Genomic DNA, 24465 nt, shown 5'->3' with positions numbered 1-24465 from the left:
TCCTCCAGATCCCTCTGTTCTTCCTCCAGATCCCTCTGTTCTTCCTCCAGATCCCTCTGTTCTTCCTCCAGAGTCCTCTGTTCTTCCTCCAGTATCCTCTGTTCTTCCTCCAGATCCCTCTGTTCTTCCTCCAGATCCCTCTGTTATTCCTCCAGATCCCTCTGTTCTTCCTCCAGATCCCTCTGTTCTTCCTCCAGATCCCTCTGTTCTTCCTCCAGATCCCTCTGTTCTTCTTCCAGAGCCCTCTGTTCTTCCTCCACAACCCTCTGTTCTTCCTCCAGAAGCCTATTCTTCCTCCAGAACCCTCTGTTCTTCCTCCAGAACCCTCTGTTCTTCCTCCAGAACCCTCTGTTCTTCCTCCAGAACCCTCTGTTCTTCCTCCAGAACCCTGTTCTTCCTCCAGAACCCTATGTTCTTCCACCAGAACCCTCTGTTCTTCCTCCAGAACCCTCTGTTCTTCCTCCAGAACCCTCTGTTCTTCCTCCAGAGCCCACTGTTCTTCCTCCAGTACCCTATTCTTCCTCCAGAACCCTCTGCTCTTCCTCCTGAACGCTCTGTTCTTCCTCCAGTATCCTCTTTTCTTCAAGTATCCTCTGTTCTTCCTCCAGATCCCTCTGTTCTTCCTCCAGATCCCTCTGTTCTTCCTCCAGATCCCTCTGTTCTTCCTCCAGATCCCTCTGTTCTTCCTCCAGATCCCTCTGTTCGTCCTCCAGATCCCTCTGTTCTTCCTCCAGAGCCCACTGTTCTTCCTCCAGTACCCTATTCTTCCTCCAGAACCCTCTGCTCTTCCTCCTGAACGCTCTGTTCTTCCTCCAGTATCCTCTTTTCTTCAAGTATCCTCTGTTCTTCCTCCAGATCCCTCTGTTCTTCCTCCAGATCCCTCTGTTCTTCCTCCAGATCCCTCTGTTCGTCCTCCAGATCCCTCTGTTCTTCCTCCAGAGCCCTCTGTTCTTCCTCCACAACCCTCTGTTTATCTTCCAGAGCCCTCTGTTCTTCCAAAAGAGCCCTCTGTTCTTCCTCCAGAAGCCTATTCTTCCTCCAGAACCCTCTGCTCTTCCTCCAGAACCCTGTTCTTCCTCCAGAACCCTCTGTTCTTCCTCCAGAATCCTCTGTTCTTCCTCCAGAACCCTCTGTTCTTCCTCCAGATCCCTGTTTTTCCTCCAGAACTCTCTGTTCTTCCACCAGAACCCACTGTTCTTCCTCCAGAACCCTCTTTTCTTCCTCCAGAACCCTCTGTTTATTCTACAGAACCCTCTGTTTTTCCTCCGGAATGCTCTGTTCTTCCTCCATTATCCTCTGTTCTTCCTCCAGATCCCTCTGTTCTTCTTCTAGAACCTTATTCTTCCTCCAGAGCCCTCTGTTCTTCCTCCAGAGCCCTCTGCTCTTCCTCCAGAACCCTCTGTTCTTCCTCCAGTATCCTCTGTTCTTCCTCCAGATCCCTCTGTTCTTCCTCCAGATCCCTCTGTTCTTCCTCCAGATCCCTCTGTTCTTCCTCCAGAACCCTCTGTTCTTCCTCCAGAACCCTCTGTTCTTCCTCCAGAACCTGTTCTTCCTCCAGTACCCTCTGTTCTTCCTCCAGAACCTTATTCTTCCTCCACAACCCTGTGTTCTTCCTCCAGAACCCTCTGTCCCCTCCTGAACCCTTTGTTCTTTCTCCAGTACCCTCTGTTCTTCCTCCAGAACCCTCTGTTCTGTTCTTCCTCCAAAACACTGTTCTTCCTCCAGAACCCTCTGTTCTTCCTCCAGAAAGCTCTGTTCTTCCTCCAGAAAGCTCTGTTCTTCCTCCAGAAAGCTCTGTTCTTCCTCCAGAACCCTCTGTCCCCTCCTGAACCCTTTGTTCTTTCTCCAGTACCCTCTGTTCTTCCTCCAGAACCCTCTGTTCTGTTCTTCCTCCAAAACACTGTTCTTCCTCCAGAACCCTCTGTTCTTCCTCCAGAAAGCTCTGTTCTTCCTCCAGAAAGCTCTGTTCTTCCTCCAGAAAGCTCTGTTCTTCCTCCAGAAAGCTCTGTTCTTCCTCCAGAACCCTCTGTTCTTCTTCCAGAACCCTCTGTTCTTCCTCCAGAACCCTATGTTCTTCCTCCAGAACCCTCTGATCTTCCTCCAGAACCCTCTGTTCTTCCTCCAGAATCCTCCTGTTATTCCTCCAGAATACTCTGTTCTTCCTCCAGAACCCTCTCTTCATACTCCAGAACCCTCTGTTCTGTTGTTCCTCCAGAACAATCTGTTCTTCCTCCAGAACCCTCTGTTCTTCCTCCAGAACCCTCCCTTCTTCCTCCAGAACCCTCCCTTCTTCCTCCAGAGCCCTCTGTTCTGTTCTTCCTCCAGAACCCTCTGTTCATTCTCCATAACCCTCGGTTCATTCTCCAGAACGCTCGGTTCATCCTCCAGAACGCTCGGTTCATCCTCCAGAACCCTCTGTTCTTCGTCCAGAACCCTCTGTTCTTCCTCCAGAGCCCACTGTTCTTCCTCCAGAACCCTATTCTTCCTCCAGAACCCTCTGCTCTTCTTCCTGAACGCTCTGTTCTTCCTCCAGTATCCTCTGTTCTTCCTCCAGATCCCTCTGTTCTTCCTCCAGAGCCCACTGTTCTTCCTACAGAACCCTCTGTTCTTCCTACAGAACCCTCTGTTCTTCCTACAGAACCCTCTGTTCTTCCTACAGAAGCCTGTTCTTCCTCCAGAGCCCTCTGTTCTTCCTCCAGAGCCCTCTGTTCTTCCTCCAGAGCCCTCTGTTCTTCCTCCAGAGCCCTCTGTTCTTCCTCCAGAGCCCTCTGTTCTTCCTCCAGAGCCCTCTGTTCTTCCTCCAGAGCCCTCTGCTCTTCCTCCTGATTACTCTGTTCTACCTCCAGTATCCTCTGTTCTTCCTCCAGTATCCTCTGTTCTTCCTCCAGATCCCTCTGTTCTTCCTCCAGATCCCTCTGTTCTTCCTCCAGATCCCTCTGTTCTTCCTCCAGATCCCTCTGTTCTTCCTCCAGAACCCTCTGTTCTTCCTCCAGAAAGCTCTGTTCTTTCTCCAGAAAGCTCTGTTCTTCCTCCAGAATCCTCTGTTCTTCCACCAGAACCCTCTGATCTTCCACCAGAACCCTCTGATCTTCCACCAGAACCCTCTGATCTTCCACCAGAACCCTCTGATCTTCCACCAGAACCCTCTGTTCTTCCTCCAGAGCCCTCTGTTCTTCCTCCAGAGCCCACTGTTCTTCCTCCAGAACCCTATTCTTCCTCCAGAACCCTATTGTCCCTCCAGAACCCTCTGCTCTTTCTCCTGAATGCTCTGTTCTTCCTCCAGAACCCTCGGTTCTTCCTCCACAACCCTCTGTTCTTCCTCCAGAAACCTCTGTTCTTCCTCCAGAAACCTCTGTTCTTCCTCCAGAATCCTCTGTTCTTCCTCCAGAACCCTCTTCTTCCTTCAGAACCCTCTGTTCATTCTCATGAACCCTCTGTTCTTCTTCCAGAATGCTCTGTTCTTCCTCCAGAATTCTCTTTTCTTCCTCCAGTATCCTGTTCTTCCTCCAGAACCCTCTGTTCCTCCAGAACCCTCTCTTCTTCCTCCAGAACCCTCTGTAATTCCTCCAGAACCCTCTGTAATTCCTCCAGAACCCTCTGTAATTCCTCCAGAACCCTCTGTTCCTACTCCAGAACGCTCTGTTCCTACTCCAGAACCCTCTTTTCTTCCTTCAGATCCCTCTGTTCTTCCTCCAGAGCCATCTGTTCTTTTTTTTTTTAGAGCACTACGCTTGCTTTCTCTAGAACCCTCTGTTCATTCTCATGAACCCTCTGTTCATTCTCAAGAACCCTCTGTTCTTCCTCCAGAATGCTCTGTTCTTCCTCCAGAACCCTCTGTCCCCCTCCAGACTCCTCTGTCCCCCTCCAGACGCCTCAGACCTTCTCCAGATGCCTCAGACCTTCTCTATGGACTACTTTTTTACCTCTAGACCCCTCTGTCCTTTAGGTGCTTCCGTCCCCCTGCAGACCCCTCTGTCCCCTGCAGACCCCTCTGTCCCCTGCAGACCCCTCTGTCCCCTGCAGACCCCTCTGTCCTCTGCAGACTACTCAGACCCCATCTAGACTCCTTTCTTCCCTCCAGACTCCACTGTTCCTGAGACGCATGTTGCAGAAGATGCATTTGTCCCCCTCTAGACCCGTTTCCTTCCAGACCCCTCTGTCCTTTGCAAACCTCTTTAATCTGCAAACTCCTCTGTCCCCCTTCAGACCCCTCTCTTCTCTGCAGACTCCATACCCCTTTGAACATGGAAATAGTGGAGTAAATAGCCAGATTGGGGCACCCTTAAGAAGATGTGTGCTGTAAAAACAACTCTTCTATTTTAAGCCAGAAAATAACAATTAATGGTAAAAAAAAAAAAAATATCTTCAGGCTCTAGATAAAGCAATAGGTAAAAGTCAAAATGAAACACTGGTGAAAAACAATGTCAGTCTCAGCATTCTTCTATGTATTTCCATGACAGGTGACGTGGCCGATATTTACGTGATTGTGATTTCATTGAACTGGTGGGAGGCCCTGCGCTATTGCCGCCATTACTACACAGATTTATTCAGTGTCCCAGACAGCAGCACCCAGAAGTTGGTGGCCAGAATATTTCAAAACAGTTCTGGACAGGCAGCAGGAATGTGCATTGGTCTCCGTCGGCACAGACTTTGGGGTTACCTATACTGGACAGATGGAGAATCCACAACTTACATGAACTGGGGAGAGGATGAGCCAGATGACCCTTGGACCAATATGTGCACTGCCATAGCTCCAGACAAGAATTTCACCTGGAAGTACCAATGCTGTGACATAAAACTGAACTTTATCTGTTACTGAGACTGTCATACCTCTGATGTCATAAAACACACTGGACTGACACCTCTCCTTACATCATCACTTACTATGACATCATAGAGCACTGGACTGACACCTCTCCTTACATCATCACTTACTATGACATCATAGAGCACTGGACTGACACCTCCTTACATCATCACTTACCGTGACATCATAGAGCACTGGACTGACACCTCTCCTTACGTCATCACTTACTATGACATCATAGAACACTGGACTGACGCCTCTCCTTACATCATCACTTGCTGTGACAACATAGAGCACTGGACTGACACTTCTCCTTACATCATCACTTACTATGACATCATAGAGCACTGGACTGACACCTCTCCTTACATCATGACTTACCATAACATCATAGACCACTGGACTGAAACCTCTTCTTACATCATTACTATGACATCATAGAGCACTGGACTGACACGTCTCCTTACATCTTCACTTACTATGACATCATAGAGCACTGGACTGACACCTATACTTACATCATCACTTTCTATGACTTCATAGAGCACTGGACTGACATCTCACCTTACATCATGACTTACTATGACATCATAGAGCACACTGGACTGACACCTCTCCTTACATCACTTACTATGACGACATCAGAGCACTGGACTGACACCTCTCCTTACATCATTACTTACCATGACATCATAGAGCACTGGACTGACACCTCTCCTTACAGACTGACACCTATACTTACATCATCACTTACCGTGACATCATAGAGCACTGGACTGACACCTCTCCTTACATCATCACTTACTATGACATCATAGAGCACTGGACTGACACCTCTCCCTACATCATCACTTACTATGACATCATAGAGCACTGGACTGACACCTCTCCCTACATCATCACTTACTATGACATCATAGAGCACTGGACTGACACGTCTCCTTACATCATCACTTACTATGACATCATAGAGCACTGGACTGACACCTCTCCTTACATCATCACTTACCGTGACATCATAGAGCACCGGACTGACACCTCTCCTTACATCATTACTTACCATGACATCATAGAGCACTGGACTGACACCTATACTTACATCATCACTTACTATGACATCATAGAGCACACTGGACTGACGCCTCTCGTTACATCATCATTTACTATGACATCATAGAGCTCTGTACTGACACATGTCCCTATATTATCACTTATAGCACTAGTCTTTGGTGTAATAAAATATGACCCGTTTCCTTTTCTCATAAGCTTATTGTGTTTTCTCCGGCAATATGACATCCTTCTAGCATGTCATCTGTAGAAGTTAGTTTTTTTTATCCCCCACTTCCTTGAAATGCTTCTTACATATAAGGCCTTTTCTATAAGTCCGTAAAACTCTGTACAATACTGAACCGTATTGTGCTGCCAGTCATGTTTGCTACTGGGTGCAGTATATAGTTAATATTTACTCACCGAAATATGTCCTCCGGCAGCACACCATGGGCTCTAAGGTAATGCAAAGAAATAGGGTGGACATAATGAAACACGACTTTCCTACCAAAGGAACCCCATCCGCTGGGACATAGAGCCCGTACTGCAGATAAATGTGCCTGAAGATGACCAGGTCACTACTCTACAGATCTGTGACACATGGTTGTTCTTCGTCCATGAAGTTGACACTGAACGCATAGCATGCGTTTGTAGATTCTTGGGCACTGGAAGGTTCTCATAGGATCTTCAGGTTACTCTTGGCCTTAGATCAGGACAGTTTGATATTGGACTCTTGCAAGGGCTCAAACAGAGGTTTGCTCAAAGGCTTTAGTACAACCTATAGTATCTCCCTACATCCAGCAAGATGGAACGTCTCCAATTTTGGATGGCGAAGACCTCTTTTCAGTAGGAGCCGGGTCTCTTGAGATGTTTCCAGAAGATTAGTCTCTAAAGCTCTAATACAAGAGGAACCCTGCCCCCTAAAGCCAGAAAAGGGTGACTAATATTGTTGTCAACTTGTCCTCCCTGATATTCCTGAATACCTTGCGTATTAATGGCAGCCTTCCAATTGATAGAAAACCATCCGTGACTTCATTATAAATGCCAGAAAGTCTCAATTGGTCCCATTGAGAGAGTTTTCCTTTCTGGGCTTCGTGATCAATTCAGGCTCCATGATTTGTCAATGGATGGAGCCCCTGGAAGGTCGGGGAGATGTGATTGGGACAACATTCAGAGAGGGTCATACTGACCCTATAATTCACTAATAGTATTACAGCTGCTAGACCCGCAATCCCCACAGTTCTACTGAACCGAACTTAGATCACCATAGGGTTCTATTTAAATGTAGTCCTCTAATACCGGCCAAAACTCTTTACCTGTCAATGACGTATGTCCTACGTCCTGGCAGGACTGCCTTGCAGTAGCCACAGATGTACTGGATAAGTCCTTACTACTAATGGCTGTGATTCAGGCTGGATCTTAGAATCGTAGCCTTCAATAAGATTGCAGCTCTAGCTACGATCTATCCAGAGGTAGAGCAGTTTGAAGTAAGAGCAGAAAATACATTTCACACCTGCTTCTAATGGCGCACACTCATGCTACGCCAATCCTAGCGTTCAAACAAGTCCTGGATCACAGCTAAAGCCAAGTCTGAGCTAGAGCAGGTTTTCAGACCCTGTAGAAAAGAGGGGGCATCAAGGGGACGTGTAGGCAGCGTGCAGGGAAAGGAGGAGACACTGATCCCCCTGCTGTCTCTGTATGACTGTACATAACACGAGGAGGGGGTAACAATAAGTCTGAGCTAGAGCAGGTTTCCAGACCCTGTGGAGGAGAGGGGGCAGCAGGGGGGCGTGTAGGCAGGGTGCAGGGAAAGGAGGAGACACTGATCCTCCTTCTGTCTCTGTATGACTGTAAATGACCAGAGGAGGGGTAATACTAAGTCTGAGCTAGAGCAGGTTTCCAGACCCTGTGGAGGAGAGGGGGCAGCAGGGGGACGTGTAGGCAGTGTGCAGGGAAAGGAGGAGACACTGATCCTCCTTCTGTCTCTGTATGACTGTAAATGACCAGAGGAGGGGTAATACTAAGTCTGAGCTAGAGCAGGTTTCCAGACCCTGTGGAGGAGAGGGGGCAGCAGGGGGGCGTGTAGGCAGTGTGCCGGGAAAGGAGTAGGCACTGATCCCCCTCCTGTCTCTGTATGACTGTACATAACACGAGGAGAGGTAACACTAAGTCTGAGCTAGAGAAGGTTTCCAGACCCTGTGGAGGAGAGGGGGCAGCAGGGGGACATGTAGGCAGTGTGCAGGGAAAGGAGGAGACACTGATCCTCCTTCTGTCTCTGTATGACTGTACATAACACGAGGAGAGGTAACACTAAGTCTGAACTAGAGAAGGTTTCCAGACCCTGTGGAGGAGAGGGGCAGCAGGGGGACATGTAGGCAGTGTGCAGGGAAAGGAGTAGGCACTGATCCTCCCTCTGTCTGTACATAACACGAGGAGGGGTAACATGAACTTTTATACAAGTCATCACCCCCTTATCAATCTTAGAGCATACTTGCTCTCTGATTTTCACATATGGGGGTCTTTTTTTTACAGAAAAGGACTAAGACGGTCAGTAGTAGCTTATCTAATAACCACACTGCACCTAATCAGGCAATTTATGATATTCACAACACAGGCTGTTAGTTTAAGAGTGTAGATAGCGAGGAAAGCACAATGAGAGGAAGGGGGAATCACACCAGCTGTCAGTATCATGATGTGCCCCTGTGTCCAGTGTCCACGTGTCCTCTGTCCACGTGTGCGATGTGTGAATCCCACCTGACATTGCTGCACATTCATTTCTAATGAGAGAAACCTAAAAAAACATCATCTTGTGTAAAGGAATCCATTTTATTTGGACTTCGCCTTTATGTATTTTGGATAGTCACTGCGTATTATTTCTTATATTATACCACAACCCCCTGAACTACAGATTTGCGCAGTACAAATAAAACGGATGTCTGGGGGCGCCCGGCGGGCACACACCTAATTTGTCCAGCTCCACTACTTTTGCTTTGACTTGGCCGGTCCTGCCCTGGTCCCTGAGTGACAAGTTTTGTGCTTGGAGAAAGGTCGTGTTCACACTCATGTTACAGTAATGTTTATATAGCGAGTTTTTAGCGCCACGTATCCCTACGTTTTATTCATCTGAATTTCCGCAAATTCCGTTCTCCTCGGCTAAAAACACTCCTAAAAAATGCTGAGAACAGTGCAGGAAATCACGAAGTGTGAGAGCGACACAGAATAACATAAAACTTTTATTACTTTAGAAAATAACGGAAATATTTACAGAAAACACGTTCCTAGCACTCGGCGTCACAACTGCGCCATTATCCAGCACTCTAGCTCAATGGAAATGACGTATAACCAAACATCAACTAGAGAGCACAAACTTTCTACGGCTACCAACCGCCCCAGAGTGGCAACTGACAAAGAGTCCCAGACCCCGGCGCACAGCACGGGAGCGCGGTGCTCCAGAAGTAGCCACTAGATCCCTCTGGGGGAACATTTTATGGCTGGTGGGTCATCTGCAGAGCATCAGAGCACATGTAATCCAGCGGGACAGACGGCCGCTCTGCCACTCCACACAGGTGCTCAAGACGCTCAATCGAATCAAAGAGTTGGCGAATTGTACGGCGGAGAATAACCACCCGTCTATGAAAATTGACAGCTCTGAACATCCTGGCGTTCCCTGACAGATCTGCAGGAGAAAAAAAATATCATTATAGTCTGAAAAGGACAAGGAACTTCAGCACCGGAGTCAGTGATAGAATGATGCCTCCGAGAAGGAAGTTATGTCCCGGATAGTCACCCCATTCACCATCAACCAGAATCCTCCAGGGACAAACTTCAGATCGACATGAAGAGTGTCCTCCACCATGACCCATTCCGAAGACCATCGACATCTCAGGCTCTATTCACACACCACCTACGTGTCCAAAGACCTCTACGGGCCTGGCGAATGACAAGTGTCCCTTATGCACTCTGCTGGGCTGTCTACATCTAATACCATAGGAGGCCATAAGGCCAGACCAGGAGCCAATTCAAAAAGTTCAGCACCAACAGCAAATTCCGAGCAGTGACTTTTCATAGTCTACATCAATGGTGACCGTAGTAGTGGTACAACCTCAACAAAACATATATAGAAGACCAGGTTCACACGTATCTGCTCACAGGGGGCGATGTTCTCTGATCAGTCAAACTTCTGTAATGACAGGTTGGTGATCACTACTCCGGAGATCTGGATTCTCCACATTTCAAGTAGTGAGGCGTGACCCAAAGCCATGGTGGAATGACAATAGATGGAGATGCCTCATACAGACTAGAACGAGTAGGACCTCCTCTTACATCGGCTGGCCACCAGTTCTCCAACCAGTTAAGAACACAAACAAATACCGACTATATGCCGGTCGTATGGCTTTAGAAGGTAAAAAAAAATTGTTCAACTCCAAATTTGTGCAGTAATTTGCGAGGCTTACGTTAAGGGGTGGGACACCCGCGGCCCAACAAATTCAGTATAATATGGTCTTCATAGTCTTCACCTCCTCATTACAAACCTCCCAGTGGAGCCTCCCTGACCAGGCCTGCTCCCTCATCAGCCTCCTGGTTGCTGGAAGAAGCTGCTTGGCCTTCATTGTGGGACAACATTCCAGAAACAGAAAGGGCGGATGATGGGAAGTTCTGACCTTCTAGATCTGAAACTGGAAAGAAAACAGAGAGATGGAGATGAGCACAGCACCCACCATCTACCCATAGCAAGTCACTCGCCCGCCCCCAGACCACACTGACCGCTACTGTCCGCCTCCCGCTTGCAGCTTCTGGTTTTGCTCTGTGGAGTAAGTAGCTGCTCCATTTCTTCATAGAATGGGAATTCGACTGCAATGCCGGGAACCCGGATCAGGCCCATGGTCACCAGGCGTTTCACACTCAAGAACTTCGCCTTCAGTGTCTGCCAGTGGGACTTCACTTCCACCGAACTGAGGAGACAAGAACCAAGTCTGGAAACTGAATGTCTGGACCTCAGGAGCCACTTTCTCAACAGCAACCCTGCCACACACGATCCCGTCCTGGACTCCCACCACGCAGGATCCCAGCCACACTGGACCCCCACAACACTAGACCCCCACCACGCTGGACTCCTGCCACACACGACCCCGCACTGGACTCCCACCACGCAGGATCCCAGCCACACTGGACCTCAGCAGCACTAGACCCCCACCACGCTGGACCACAGCAGCACACGACTCCATGCTGGATCCCGGCCACGCTAGACCCCAGCCACATTACACCTCTGCCGTGCTGGACGCCCTGCCGTGCTCACTCCCGGCACGACTGTATCTCTAGCCGTTTGTCCAGCCCGTGCTAAACACATCCAGACTGTCCCTCACCTGACTTGGATGTTACAGCGACTCAGTAGCACACAAAGCCTCTCAAACACTTCCCAGTTCTGGTAGCCTTTTCGGGTCAGCGCCTGTGTGAAGCCCATATCTTGGATAAGGTCGAGGAGCGTGTGAGTCTCTGGCAGTGTCCATGTCCGAGCAGCTTCTGTCTGAGGCTCCATTACAGACCTGCAGGCAGGGGAATAGAGACAACGTGAAGTTCAAGAGACAGGCAGAGACTGGCTGTTCCTACAACCAGAAGAATGGTGCCATGGAGCTTATATGGTGTGGGCATATTCTCACTCACTCCAGTCCACACAGAGAGAACTCACTCCACACCACACAGAGAGCACTCACTCCACACAGAGAGCACTCACTCCACACAGAGAGCACTCACTCCACAGAGAGCACCCACTCCACACAGAGAGCACCCACCACACAGAGAGCACTCACTTCACACAGAGAGCACTCACTCCACACAGAGAGCACTCACTCCACAGAGAGCACTCATTCCACACAGAGAGCACTCACTCCACACAGAGAGCACTCACTCCACACAGAGAGCACTCACTCCACACAGAGAGCACTCACTCCACACAGAGAGCACTCACTCCACACAGAGAGCACTCACTCCACACAGAAAGCAATCACTAAGCTGCACAGAGAGCACTCAGCTGCACTCAGCTGCACTCAGCTGCACAGAAAGCAATCACTAAGCTGCACAGAGAGCACTCAGCTGTACTCACTCAGCTGCACACAGAGAGCACTCACTCAGCTGCACACAGAGGATATTCACTCAGCTCCACACACAGGGCGCTCACTTCACAGAGAGAGCACTCACACTGCGCCACACAAAGAGCACTCATTTCGCTACACACAGAGGGCACTCACTCAGCTGCACAGAAAGTACTCACTCAGCTGCACAGAAAGCACTCACTCAGCTGCACACAGAGAGCACTCACTCAGCTGCACACAGAGAGCACTCACTCAGGTACACACATAGGGCACTTACTCAGCTGCACAGAATGCACACACTCCATGCCACACTGAGAGCACTCACTTCACTGCACAAAAAACACTCACTCCGCTCCACACACAGGGCGCTCACTCCGCTCCACACACAGGGCGCTCACTCCGCACCACACACAGGGCGCTAATTATGATGCACAAAAAGCACTCACCCCACTACACACAGAGAGCACTCACTCCGCTACACACAGAGAGCACTCACTCCGCTACACACAGAGAGCACTCACTCCGCTACACACAGAGAGCACTCACTCCGCTACACACAGAGAGCACTCACACTGCGCCACACAGAGAGGACACTCACTAAGCTGCACAGAACGCACTCACTCAGCTGCACACAGAGAGAACTCAGCTGCACTCACAGCTGCACAGAGAGCTTTCCATCCACTGCACTGAGAGAGCAATCGCTCCGCTACGCGCAGAGAGCACTCGCTCCGCTGCGCGCAGAGGGCTCTCGCTGCGCGCAGAGGGCTCTCGCTGCGCGCAGAGGGCTCTCGCTGCGCGCAGAGGGCTCTCGCTGCCCGCAGAGGGCTCTCGCTGCCCGCAGAGGGCACTCGCTCCGCTGCCCGCAGAGGGCACTCGCTCCGCTGCCCGCAGAGGGCACTCGCTCCGCTGCCCGCAGAGGGCACTCGCTCCGCTGCCCGCAGAGGGCACTCGCTCCGCTGCACGCAGAGGGCACTCGCTCCGCTGCACGCAGAGGGCACTCCCTCCGCTGCACGCAGAGGGCACTCGCTCCGCTGCACGCAGAGGGCACTCCCTCCGCTGCACGCAGAAGGCACTCACTCAGCTCCACGCAGAAGGCACTCACTCAGCTCCACGCAGAAGGCACTCACTCAGCTCCACGCAGAAGGCACTCACTCAGCTCCACGCAGAAGGCACTCACTCAGCTCCACGCAGAAGGCACTCACTCAGCTCCACGCAGAAGGCACTGACTCAGCTCCACGCAGAAGGCACTGACTCAGTTGCACAGAAAGCACTCACTCAGCTGCACACAGAGGCCGCTCACTCCCCCCCACACAGAGGCCGCTCACTCTCCTGCACACAGAGGCCGCTCACTCCCCTCCACACAGAGGCCGCTCACTCCCCTCCACACAGAGGCCGCTCACTCCCCTCCACACAGAGGCCGCTCACTCCCCTCCACACAGAGGCCGCTCACTCCCCTCCACACAGAGGCCGCTCACTCCCCTCCACACAGAGGCCGCTCACTCCCATCCACACAGAGGCCGCTCACTCCCCTCCACACAGAGGCCGCTCACTCCGCTGTACACAGAGCTATTCCTGTAATTGTGGTCAGATGTGCACTCTGTCCTTTAATGGCTGGTGGCTGCTCAACTGCGCTGAGGTCAAAAACACAAATAAAGAGTGTGGCCCTTTAGAACAATACACCTGCACTCACACCAGATTTACTGAGCATGAGGAAGACATCAGAACGTTCCCGCGGACATGTGACCGATTTATATCTGCTGCAAGCTTCCTCTATGAGGAGCTGTCAATCACTGTGTGTGGGGGAGGGGCAGGACTCTCAGGCTCTCTCTATGAGTGTATCTACATGTAGAGCTGTCAATCACTGTGTGGGGGGGAGGGGCAGGACTCTCAGGCTCTCTCTATGAGTGTACATACATGTAGAGCTGTCAATCACTGTGTGTGGGGGAGGGGCATGGGTCTCAGGCTCTCTCTATGAGTGTATATACATGTAGAGCTGTCAATCACTGTGTGTGAGGGAGGGGTGGGGGTCTCAGGCTCTCTCTATGAGTGTATATACATGTAGAGCTATCAATCACTGTGTGTGAGGGAGGGGTGGGGGTCTCAGGCTCTATGAGTGTATATACATGTAGAGCTGTCAATCACTGTGTGGGGGAGGGGTGGGGGTCTCAGGCTCTATGAGTGTATATACATGTAGAGCTGTCAATCACTGTGTGGGGGGGAGGGGCAGGACTCTCGGGCTCTCTATGAGTGTATATACATGTAGAGCTGTCAATCACTGTGTGGGGGGAGGGGCAGGACTCTCAGGCTCTCTCTGAGTATCTACATGTAGAGCTGTCAATCACTGTGTGGGGGGAGGGGCAGGACTCTCAGGCTCTCTCTATGAGTGTATATACATGAGGAGCTGTCAATCACTGTGTGGGGGGGAGGGGCAGGACTCTCAGGCTCTCTCTATGAGTGTATCTACATGTAGAGCTGTCAATCACTGTGTGGGGGGGAGGGGCAGGACTCTCAGGCTCTATGAGTGTATATACATGTAGAGCTGTCAATCACTGTGTGGGGGGAGGGGCAGGGGTCTCAGGTTCTCTCTATGAGTGTATATACATGTAGAGCTGTCAATCACTGTGGGGGGGAGCAGGACTCTCAGGCTCTCTCTGAGTGTATATACATGTAGAGCTGTCAATCACTGTGTGGGGGGGAGGGGCAGGACTCTCAGGCTCTCTCTATGAGTGTATATACATGTAGAGCTGTCAATCACTGTGTGTGGGGGAGGGGCAGGACTCTCAGGCTCTCTCTATGAGTGTATATACATGTAGAGCTGTCAATCACTGTGTGTGGGGGAGGGGCAGGACTCTCAGGCTCTCTCTGAGTGTATATACATGTAGAGCTGTCAATCACTGTGGGGGGGAGGGGCAGGACTCTCAGGCTCTCTCTATGAGTGTATCTACATGTAGAGCTATCAATCACTGTGTGGGGGGGAGGGGCAGGACTCTCAGGCTCTATGAGTGTATATACATGTAGAGCTGTCAATCACTGTGTGGGGGGAGGGGCAGGGGTCTCAGGTTCTCTCTATGAGTGTATATACATGTAGAGCTGTCAATCACTGTGGGGGGGAGCAGGACTCTCAGGCTCTCTCTGAGTGTATATACATGTAGAGCTGTCAATCACTGTGTGGGGGGGAGGGGCAGGACTCTCAGGCTCTCTCTATGAGTGTATATACATGTAGAGCTGTCAATCACTGTGTGTGGGGGAGGGGCAGGACTCTCAGGCTCTCTCTGAGTGTATATACATGTAGAGCTGTCAATCACTGTGTGTGGGGGAGGGGCAGGACTCTCAGGCTCTCTCTATGAGTGTATATACATGTAGAGCTGTCAATCACTGTGTGTGGGGGAGGGGCAGGACTCTCAGGCTCTCTCTGAGTGTATATACATGTAGAGCTGTCAATCACTGTGGGGGGGGGAGCAGGACTCTCCGGTTCTCTCTATGAGTGTATATACATGTAGAGCTGTCAATCACTGTGGGGGGGAGCAGAACTCTCAGGTTCTCTCTATGAGTGTATATACATGTAGAGCTGTCAATCACTGTGGGGGGGAGCAGGACTCTCCGGTTCTCTCTATGAGTGTATATACATGTAGAGCTGTCAATCACTGTGGGGGGGGGAGCAGAACTCTCAGGTTCTCTCTATGAGTGTATATACATGTAGAGCTGTCAATCACTGTGGGGGGGAGCAGGACTCTCAGGTTCTCTCTATGAGTGTATATACATGTAGAGCTGTCAATCACTGTGGGGGGGGAGCAGGACTCTCAGGTTCTCTCTATGAGTGTATATACATGTAGAGCTGTCAATCACTGTGGGGGGGGGGAGCAGGACTCTCAGGTTCTCTCTATGAGTGTATATACATGTAGAGCTGTCAATCACTGTGGGGGGGGGGGGGAGCAGGGCACTTGATCAAATCATAGAGAAGTATACAGCACATTCCCCACCTCAGCCTCTCCGTTTCTAATCTGTACCGCCCTCAGATGGGTCTCCTCCTAATAGATCTGCAGTGTAATCGGTTAATCTTGGTAAAGATGAATGTACGTGCCCCCAGGATCTTACACAAACATACACATATATATATATATATATATATATATATAGACACACACACACACATACACACAAATATATACAGGCACCTCATATATAAAATGGTCACTGACCTTTCAACAAACTCTGTATTAATTAATATTGCAAGAGAATAACAGAAACTTATCACTCAATTTACTAATAAAATCCCATTTTGACAGGTTGCAAGCTGCCCCTAAGATAAGGGAAAAGTGTGAGAGCGAGAGAGAGACACACACACACACAGACGATGCTGCAGTTTCTAGTAAGTGTTCTCTCTCACCCCAGTCCTGGGAGTCACAGCTACACAGCTCATCACTGCTGTATAATGTCCTCCATGCTACTTCTAGTAAGTGTTATATCTCACCCCAGTGCTGGATTCACAGCTACACTGCTCATCACTGCTGAATAATGTCATCCATGCTGCTGTTGAATCTAGTAAGTGTTCTCTCTCACCCCAGTGCTGGGGGTCACAGATACACTGCTAATCACTGCTGTATAATGTCATCCATGCTGCTGTTGAATCTAGTAAGTGTTATGTCTCATTACTGCTGTATGATGTCCTCCATCCTGCTGCAGCTTCTACTGAAATATTTCATCCCAGTGCTGGATTCTCAGCTACACTGCTCATTACTGCTGTATAATGTCCTCCATGCTGCTGTCGATTCTAGTAAGTATTATATTTAACCTTAGTGCTGGATTCACAGCTAAAATGCTGTTTAACACCTTCCCGACCGGCCACTGTCTTTTGACGTCAGGCGGTGCGGGTGCTTAATCTACAGAGACGTCTTTTGGCGTCGCTGCAGATCAGGCTGATGAGCGCTCGTGTGAGCGCTCATCCTCTAAGCAGGAGCTGTTACTAACAGCTCCTGATCTTAGAGCAGCCTCCTGAACACAGATGGGGTCGGCAAACATTCGGACCCCAGCTGCGTAACCCTTTGATTACCGCGGTCCGTGACCGCGGCATGATCAAAGGGAATTCCCCTCTTTGATCGCATCACCGGGATTCCAGTGATGCGATCAAACAATGGGGAATCCCTCTGCAGTCAGCCCTGGGGACCTACAGAGGACCCCAGGGCTGTCTGTTCCGTGTGCCTGCTGTTCGGGCACACTATGTGCTGCCCGATCAGCAGCCTGTGTCATAGTGACACAGTGTAATGTATTAGCGTACAGAAGTATGCTAATACATTACAAGTAAAAAATAAAGTTACAAATAAAGTTATCCCTTGATGGGATTAAAAAAAAAAAAAAGTAACAAAACAAATAAATAAATAAAAAAAGTCCCAAAAAGAGTCTTTATTTTGCATCAAATACATTTTATTGCCCCCTCACTAAATAAAAACAAAAAACCTACGCATATTAGGTATCTACACGACCGTAATAACCTGAAGAATTAATCTAATGGGTTATTTAGCGTGAAACGTGAACGGGATAAAAAATAAACAAAAAAAACTATTCTGAGAAACGCTTTTTCCTATATTCACGCCGTAAAAAGTGTTTTTTTTTTACCCCCAAACTGTGGGAAAAATAAAATACTATTTCTCTCGCATAAAACAAGGCCTCATACAGCCACGTCAATGAAAAAATAAAAAAAAGTTATGGCTGCTGAAACGCAGAGAGGCAAAAACAGAAAAATTGAGCTGGTCATTAAGGTCTTTTCAGGCCTGGTCATTAAGGGGATAATGTCCTCCATGCTGCTGCTGTTTAAAGTAAGTGTTCTGTTTCACCCCAGTTCTGAATTCTCTGCTACACTGCTCATTACTGCTGTATAACGTCCATCACGCTGCTTCCAGTAAGTGTTATATCTCACCCCAGTGCTGGATTCTTAGCTACACAGCTCAGTACTGCTATAGGATCTCTGCCATGCTGCTGCAGTTTATTAATATGTGATACAATAAGATGGGAGAACAGGAGGTTCACTTATCTGTATGTGCAGTGTATAGAAGACATGATACCAATTTCAGTCACTAAGGGTCTTGTAATCACTGTCCTATCTGATTCCAGCTCTGAGGATCTTGTTATCACACGTCCTATCCCTACACTCAATGTCCTATATGATTCCAGAAGTGATACATTGTGTGTGAGATCGGGAGATTAGATTGTGAGCTCCTGGGGTCAGGGATGATGGGAGTGATACATTGTGTGAGATCGGGAGATTAGATTGTGAGCTCCTGGGATTAGGGATGATGGGAGTGATAAATTGTGTGAGATCGGGAGATTAGATTGTGAGCTCCCGGGGTCAGGGATGGGAGTGATACATTGTGAGATCGGGAGATTAGATTGTGAGCTCCTGGGGTCAGGATGATGAGAGTGATACATTGTGTGAGATCGGGAATTTAGATTGTGAGCTCCTGGGGTCAGGGATGATGGGAGTGATACATTGTGTGAGATCAGGAGATTAGATTTTGATCTCCTGGGGTCAGGATGATGGGAGTGATACATTGTGTGTGAGATATAGATTAGATTGTGAGCTCCTGGGGTCAGGGATGATGGGAGTGATACATTGTGTGTGAGATATTGATTAGATTGTGAGCTCCTGGGGTCAGGATGATGGGAGTGATACATTGTGTGTGAGATATAGATTAGATTGTGAGCTCCTGGGGTCAGGATGATGGGAGTGATACATTGTGTATGAGATCGGGAGATTAGATTGTGAGCTCCTGGGGTCAGGGATGATGGGAGTGATACATTGTGTGTGATATATAGATTAAATTGTGAGCTCCTGGGGTCAGGGATGATGGGAGTGATACATTGTGTGTGAGATATAGATTAGATTGTGAGCTCCTGGGGTCAGGATGATGGGAGTGATACATTGTGTATGAGATATAGATTAGATTGTGAGCTCCTGGGATCAGGATGATGGGAGTTGTCAAAGATATTTTAATTATCTTTATATGTGTGAACATATATTGCTTTAAATGGACAGTTGAGTTGTCACTAAAGCTCAAAGATCTGCTAACAACAGCCTACAGGGGGGATGAGTATTCTATTCTAAGGCTTCGGCCACATGACCTAATGACCTTGTAATCAGCTGATACAAGGGCTGACATGACAAAACCCAAAAACACTTGCAATCCATTTTAACTAAATATATATTAAGATAAGCTTGGAACTCTATGTTTTACCATATGTGGTATGTATATGTGTAAGCATGAGGGTAACACCTACTCTCTCTTCATTATAAATAAAGATGCATCTGCCCCCCATGGCAGAGACTGTTTGAAAACTGAAGCTGCGTGTCATGGTCTCTCCGGCCGGCCTCTCTCAGATCCACCATTGAGAGAGCATTCATTAATTTGGAGCTCATAGACAAAAGAAGAGATTGTCCAACGTTAACGGACAATGTAAATTCTGCAGCGACAGGAGTGATACATTGTGTATGAGATATAGATTAGATTGTGAGCTCCTGGGATCAGGATGATGGGAGTGATACATTGTGTATGAGATATAGATTAGATTGTGAGCTCCTGGGGTCAGGATGATGGGAGTGATACATTGTGTATGAGATATAGATTAGATTGTGAGCTCCTGGGGTCAGGATGATGGGAGTGATACATTGTGTGTGAGATATAGATTAGATTGTGAGCTCCTGGGGTCAGGGATGATGGGAGTGATACATTGTGTGTGAGATATAGATTAGATTGTGAGCTCCTGGGGTCAGGATGATGGGAGTGATACATTGTGTGTGAGATATAGATTAGATTGTGAGCTCCTGGGATCAGGATGATGGGAGTGATACATTGTGTGTGAGATATAGATTAGATTGTGAGCTCCTGGGGTCAGGATGATGGGAGTGATACATTGTGTGTGATATATAGATTAGATTGTGAGCTCCTGGGGTCAGGGATGATGGGAGTGATACATTGTGTGTGAGATATAGATTAGATTGTGAGCTCCTGGGGTCAGGGATGATGGGAGTGATACATTGTGTGTGAGATATAGATTAGATTGTGAGCTCCTGGGGTCAGGATGATGGGAGTGATACATTGTGTGTGAGATATAGATTAGATTGTGAGCTCCTGGGATCAGGATGATGGGAGTGATACATTGTGTGTGAGATATAGATTAGATTGTGAGCTCCTGGGGTCAGGATGATGGGAGTGATACATTGTGTGTGATATATAGATTAGATTGTGAGCTCATGGGGTCAGGGATGATGGGAGTGATACATTGTGTATGAGATATAGATTAGATTGTGAGCTCCTGGGGTCAGGGATGATGGGAGTGATACATTGTGTGTGAGATATAGATTAGATTGTGAGCTCCTGGGGTCAGGATGATGGGAGTGATACATTGTGTATGAGATATAGATTAGATTGTGAGCTCCTGGGGTCAGGGATGATGGGAGTGATACATTGGGTATGAGATCGGGAGATTAGATTGTGAGCTCCTGGGGTCAGGATGATGGGAGTGATACATTGTGTATGAGATATAGATTAGATTGTGAGCTCCTGGGATCAGGGATGATGGGAGTGATTATGTGTGCAGCATTCCTCCCAATTTTCAAGTGTCGCAAAGAGGGACAACAGGTGCGGCCGCAAATTTTTTCCCTTTTAAAGAGGCTCTGTCACCAGATTTTGCAGCCCCTATCTGCTATTGCCTGTGATCGGCGCTGCAATGTAGATTACAGTAACGTTTTTATTTTTTAAAAACAAGCATTTTTGGCCAAGTTATGACCATTTTTGTATTTATGCAAATGAGGCTTGCAAAAGTACAACTGGGCGTGTTGAAAAGTAAAAGTCCAAGTGGGCGTGTATTATGTGCGTACATCGGGGCGTGTATTATGTGTGTACATCTGGGCGTGTATTATGTGCGTACATCGGGGAGTGTATTATGTGTGTACATCTGGGCGTGTATTATGTGCGTACATCGGGGAGTGTATTATGTGCGTACATCGGGGCGTGTATTATGTGCGTACATCTGGGCGTGTATTATGTGCGTACATCGGGGCGTGTATTATGTGTGTACATCTGGGCGTGTATTATGTGCGTACATCGGGGCGTGTATTATGTGTGTACATCTGGGCGTGTATTATGTGCGTACATCTGGGCGTGTATTATGTGCGTACATCGGGGCGTGTATTATGTGCGTACATCGGGGCGTGTATTATGTGCGTACATCGGGGCGTGTATTATGTGCGTACATCGGGGAGTGTATTATGTGCGTACATCGGGGCGTGTATTATGTGCGTACATCGGGGCGTGTATTATGTGCGTACATCTGGGCGTGTATTATGTGCGTACATCGGGGCGTGTATTATGTGCGTACATCGGGGAGTGTATTATGTGCGTACATCGGGGCGTGTATTATGTGCGTACATCGGGGCGTGTATTATGTGCGTACATCGGGGCGTGTATTATGTGCGTACATCGGGGCGTGTATTATGTGCGTACATCGGGGCGTGTATTATGTGCGTACATCTGGGCGTGTATTATGTGCGTACATCTGGGCGTGTATTATGTGCGTACATCTGGGCGTGTATTGTGTGTGTTACATCTGGCCGTGTATTGTGTGTGTTACATCTGGGCGTGTATTATGTGTGTACATCTGGGCGTGTATTATGTGTGTACATCTGGGCGTGTATTGTGTGTGTTACATCTGGCCGTGTATTGTGTGTGTTACATCTGGGCGTGTATTATGTGTGTTACATCTGGCCGTGTATTATGTGTGTTACATCTGGGCGTGTATTGTGTGTGTTACATCTGGCCGTGTATTGTGTGTGTTACATCTGGGCGTGTATTATGTGTGTTACATCTGGGCGTGTATTATGTGTGTTACATCTGGGCGTGTATTATGTGTGTTACATCGGGGCGTGTATTATGTGTGTTACATCTGGGCGTGTATTATGTGCGTACATCGGGGCGTGTATTATGTGCGTACATCGGGGCGTGTATTATGTGCGTACATCGGGGCGTGTATTATGTGCGTACATCTGGGCGTGTATTATGTGTGTTACATCGGGGCGTGTATTATGTGCGTACATCGGGGCGTGTATTATGTGCGTACATCGGGGCGTGTATTATGTGCGTACATCGGGGCGTGTATTGTGTGTGTTACATCGGGGCGTGTATTATGTGCGTACATCGGGGCGTGTATTATGTGCGTACATCGGGGCGTGTATTATGTGCGTACATCGGGGCGTGTATTATGTGCGTACATCTGGGCGTGTATTATGTGTGTTACATCTGGGCGTGTATTATGTGTGTTACATCGGGGCGTGTATTATGTGTGTTACATCTGGGCGTGTATTATGTGTGTTACATCGGGGCGTGTATTATGTGCGTACATCGGGGCGTGTATTATGTGCGTACATCGGGGCGTGTATTATGTGCGTACATCGGGGCGTGTATTATGTGCGTACATCGGGGCGTGTATTGTGTGTGTTACATCTGGGCGTGTATTATGTGCGTACATCGGGGCGTGTATTATGTGTGTACATCGGGGCGTGTATTATGTGCGTACATCGGGGCGTGTATTGTGTGTGTTACATCGGGGCGTGTATTATGTGCGTACATCGGGGCGTGTATTGTGTGTGTTACATCTGGGCGTGTATTATGTGCGTACATCTGGGCGTGTATTATGTGCGTACATCGGGGCGTGTATTATGTGCGTACATCGGGGCGTGTATTATGTGCGTACATCGGGGCGTGTATTATGTGTGTTACATCGGGGCGTGTATTATGTGCGTACATCTGGGCGTGTATTATGTGTGTACATCGGGGCGTGTATTATGTGCGTACATCGGGGCGTGTATTATGTGCGTACATCGGGGCGTGTATTATGTGCGTACATCGGGGCGTGTATTATGTGCGTACATCGGGGCGTGTATTATGTGCGTACATCGGGGCGTGTATTATGTGCGTACATCGGGGCGTGTATTATGTGCGTACATCGGGGCGTGTATTATGTGCGTACATCGGGGCGTGTATTATGTGCGTACATCGGGGCGTGTATTATGTGTGTACATCGGGGCGTGTTTACTACTTTTACTAGCTGGGCGTTCTGACGAGAAGTATCATCCACTTCTCTTCAGAACGCCCAGCTTCTGCCAGATCACGCTGTGACGTCACTCACAGGTCCTGCATCGTGTCAGACGAGCGAGGACACATCGGCACCAGAGGCTACAGATGATTCTGCAGCAGCATCGGCGTTTGCAGGTAAATCGATGTAGCTACTTACCTGCAAATGCTGATGCTGCTGCAGAATCACCTGTAGCCTCTGGTGCCGACACGATGCAGGACCTGTGAGTGACGTCACAGATCTGCACTGCCAGAAGCTGGGCGTTGTGAAGAGAAGTGGATGATACTTCTATACACAACGCCCAGCTAGTAAAAGTAGTAAACACGCCCCGATGTACGCACATAATACACGCCCACTTGTACTTTTACTTTTCAACACGCCCAGTTGTACTTTTGCAAGCCTCATTTGCATAAATACAAAAATGGTCATAACTTGGCCAAAAATGCTCGTTTTTTAAAAATAAAAACGTTACTGTAATCTACATTGCAGCGCCGATCACAGGCAATAGCAGATAGGGGTTGCAAAATCTGGTGACAGAGCCTCTTTAAACCACGGCTCTAATCCCATACAATACCTGCCCATGCTCCCATAGTGCCCCCATAAAGTATAATGCCACCTTAGCTGCCCCCACACAATATAATGCCACCTTAGCTGCTCCCACACAGTATAATGCCCCCTTAGCTGCCCCCACATTATATAATGCCCCCTTAGCTGCTCCTAGTGCCTGTGCCCACATATTGCCACAACCCCTGTAGTAATTGGGACTCCCTGTAAGAGCGGAATCCCCGGCCATAGTGTTGCCAGCACCATGGCCGGGGATTCCGCTATGGAGGAGCCAGTGACATCACTGTCCATATAAGGTCAGCTACATCATGAGCTTAGTAGTGCTGTGCCTGGGAGTCCTCTGTACTAAGGCTGGAGCAGGGAGCTGACGGTTCTCTGCATCAGCATCAATTGTATCCTGAGGACACCGCCGAAAAATCTGGGACTACCCCACTGAATCCAGGACGGTCGGGAGGTACGATGCAGCCGTACACAAGCAGCAGAAATAGATAATAAAATACTTGGTTGAGAATAAAATTGACATTGTAATAATAATGATGACGTCAAGTGTGGGGACTAGTGTGATATAAATGCTGCACGTTTTAAACACCGAGTTATGACGTCAGGAGGTGAACATGTGACTGCCACCATCTTACCACTCTCACTGAAGTTTTCCCGCTCTGCGTATGCAAAAGCTTTCAAGTGTAGGAAGATGGCTGATTCCCGCCTGGCCTCTTTACTATTCAGACGCAAAGGTGTAGTCACGTGGTAAAACAAGATGCACTGTGAATGGCTAAAACTCGTAGTGTGACTGCGTGTGATTGGCCGGAGGATGCAGTCAGGTTAATTAGTGAC

At 48.7% G+C, this 24465-nt stretch overlaps 1 protein-coding gene across 2 annotated transcripts; it reads right to left on the bottom strand.

Annotated features, from left to right (window-relative positions):
• Window positions 1-9071: 9071 nt before the first annotated feature.
• Window positions 9072-24456, bottom strand: LOC142665035 (uncharacterized). Of its 2 annotated transcripts, none has more exons than XM_075844573.1 (5): window positions 24267-24453; window positions 11218-11397; window positions 10619-10806; window positions 10387-10530; window positions 9072-9530 (listed from the first exon to the last, which is right to left on the bottom strand). In XM_075844573.1, exons 2-5 carry the CDS (start codon window positions 11388-11390, stop codon window positions 9340-9342), a joined length of 696 nt encoding a protein of 231 aa, XP_075700688.1. In that variant the 5' UTR covers window positions 11391-11397; window positions 24267-24453; the 3' UTR covers window positions 9072-9339. The 2 variants fall into 2 exon arrangements, with proteins under 2 accessions (XP_075700688.1, XP_075700697.1); XM_075844582.1 differs by having other exon boundaries at window positions 9442-9530; window positions 10372-10530; window positions 24267-24456.
• Between the last annotated feature and the right edge of the window lie 9 nt (window positions 24457-24465).

Source organism: Rhinoderma darwinii, chromosome 1 (assembly GCF_050947455.1).
Source record: "Rhinoderma darwinii isolate aRhiDar2 chromosome 1, aRhiDar2.hap1, whole genome shotgun sequence".
Lineage (NCBI taxonomy): Eukaryota > Metazoa > Chordata > Amphibia > Anura > Rhinodermatidae > Rhinoderma > Rhinoderma darwinii.
Note: the sequence above shows the minus strand (reverse complement) of the source record. Positions and strands in the feature narration are given on the sequence as shown.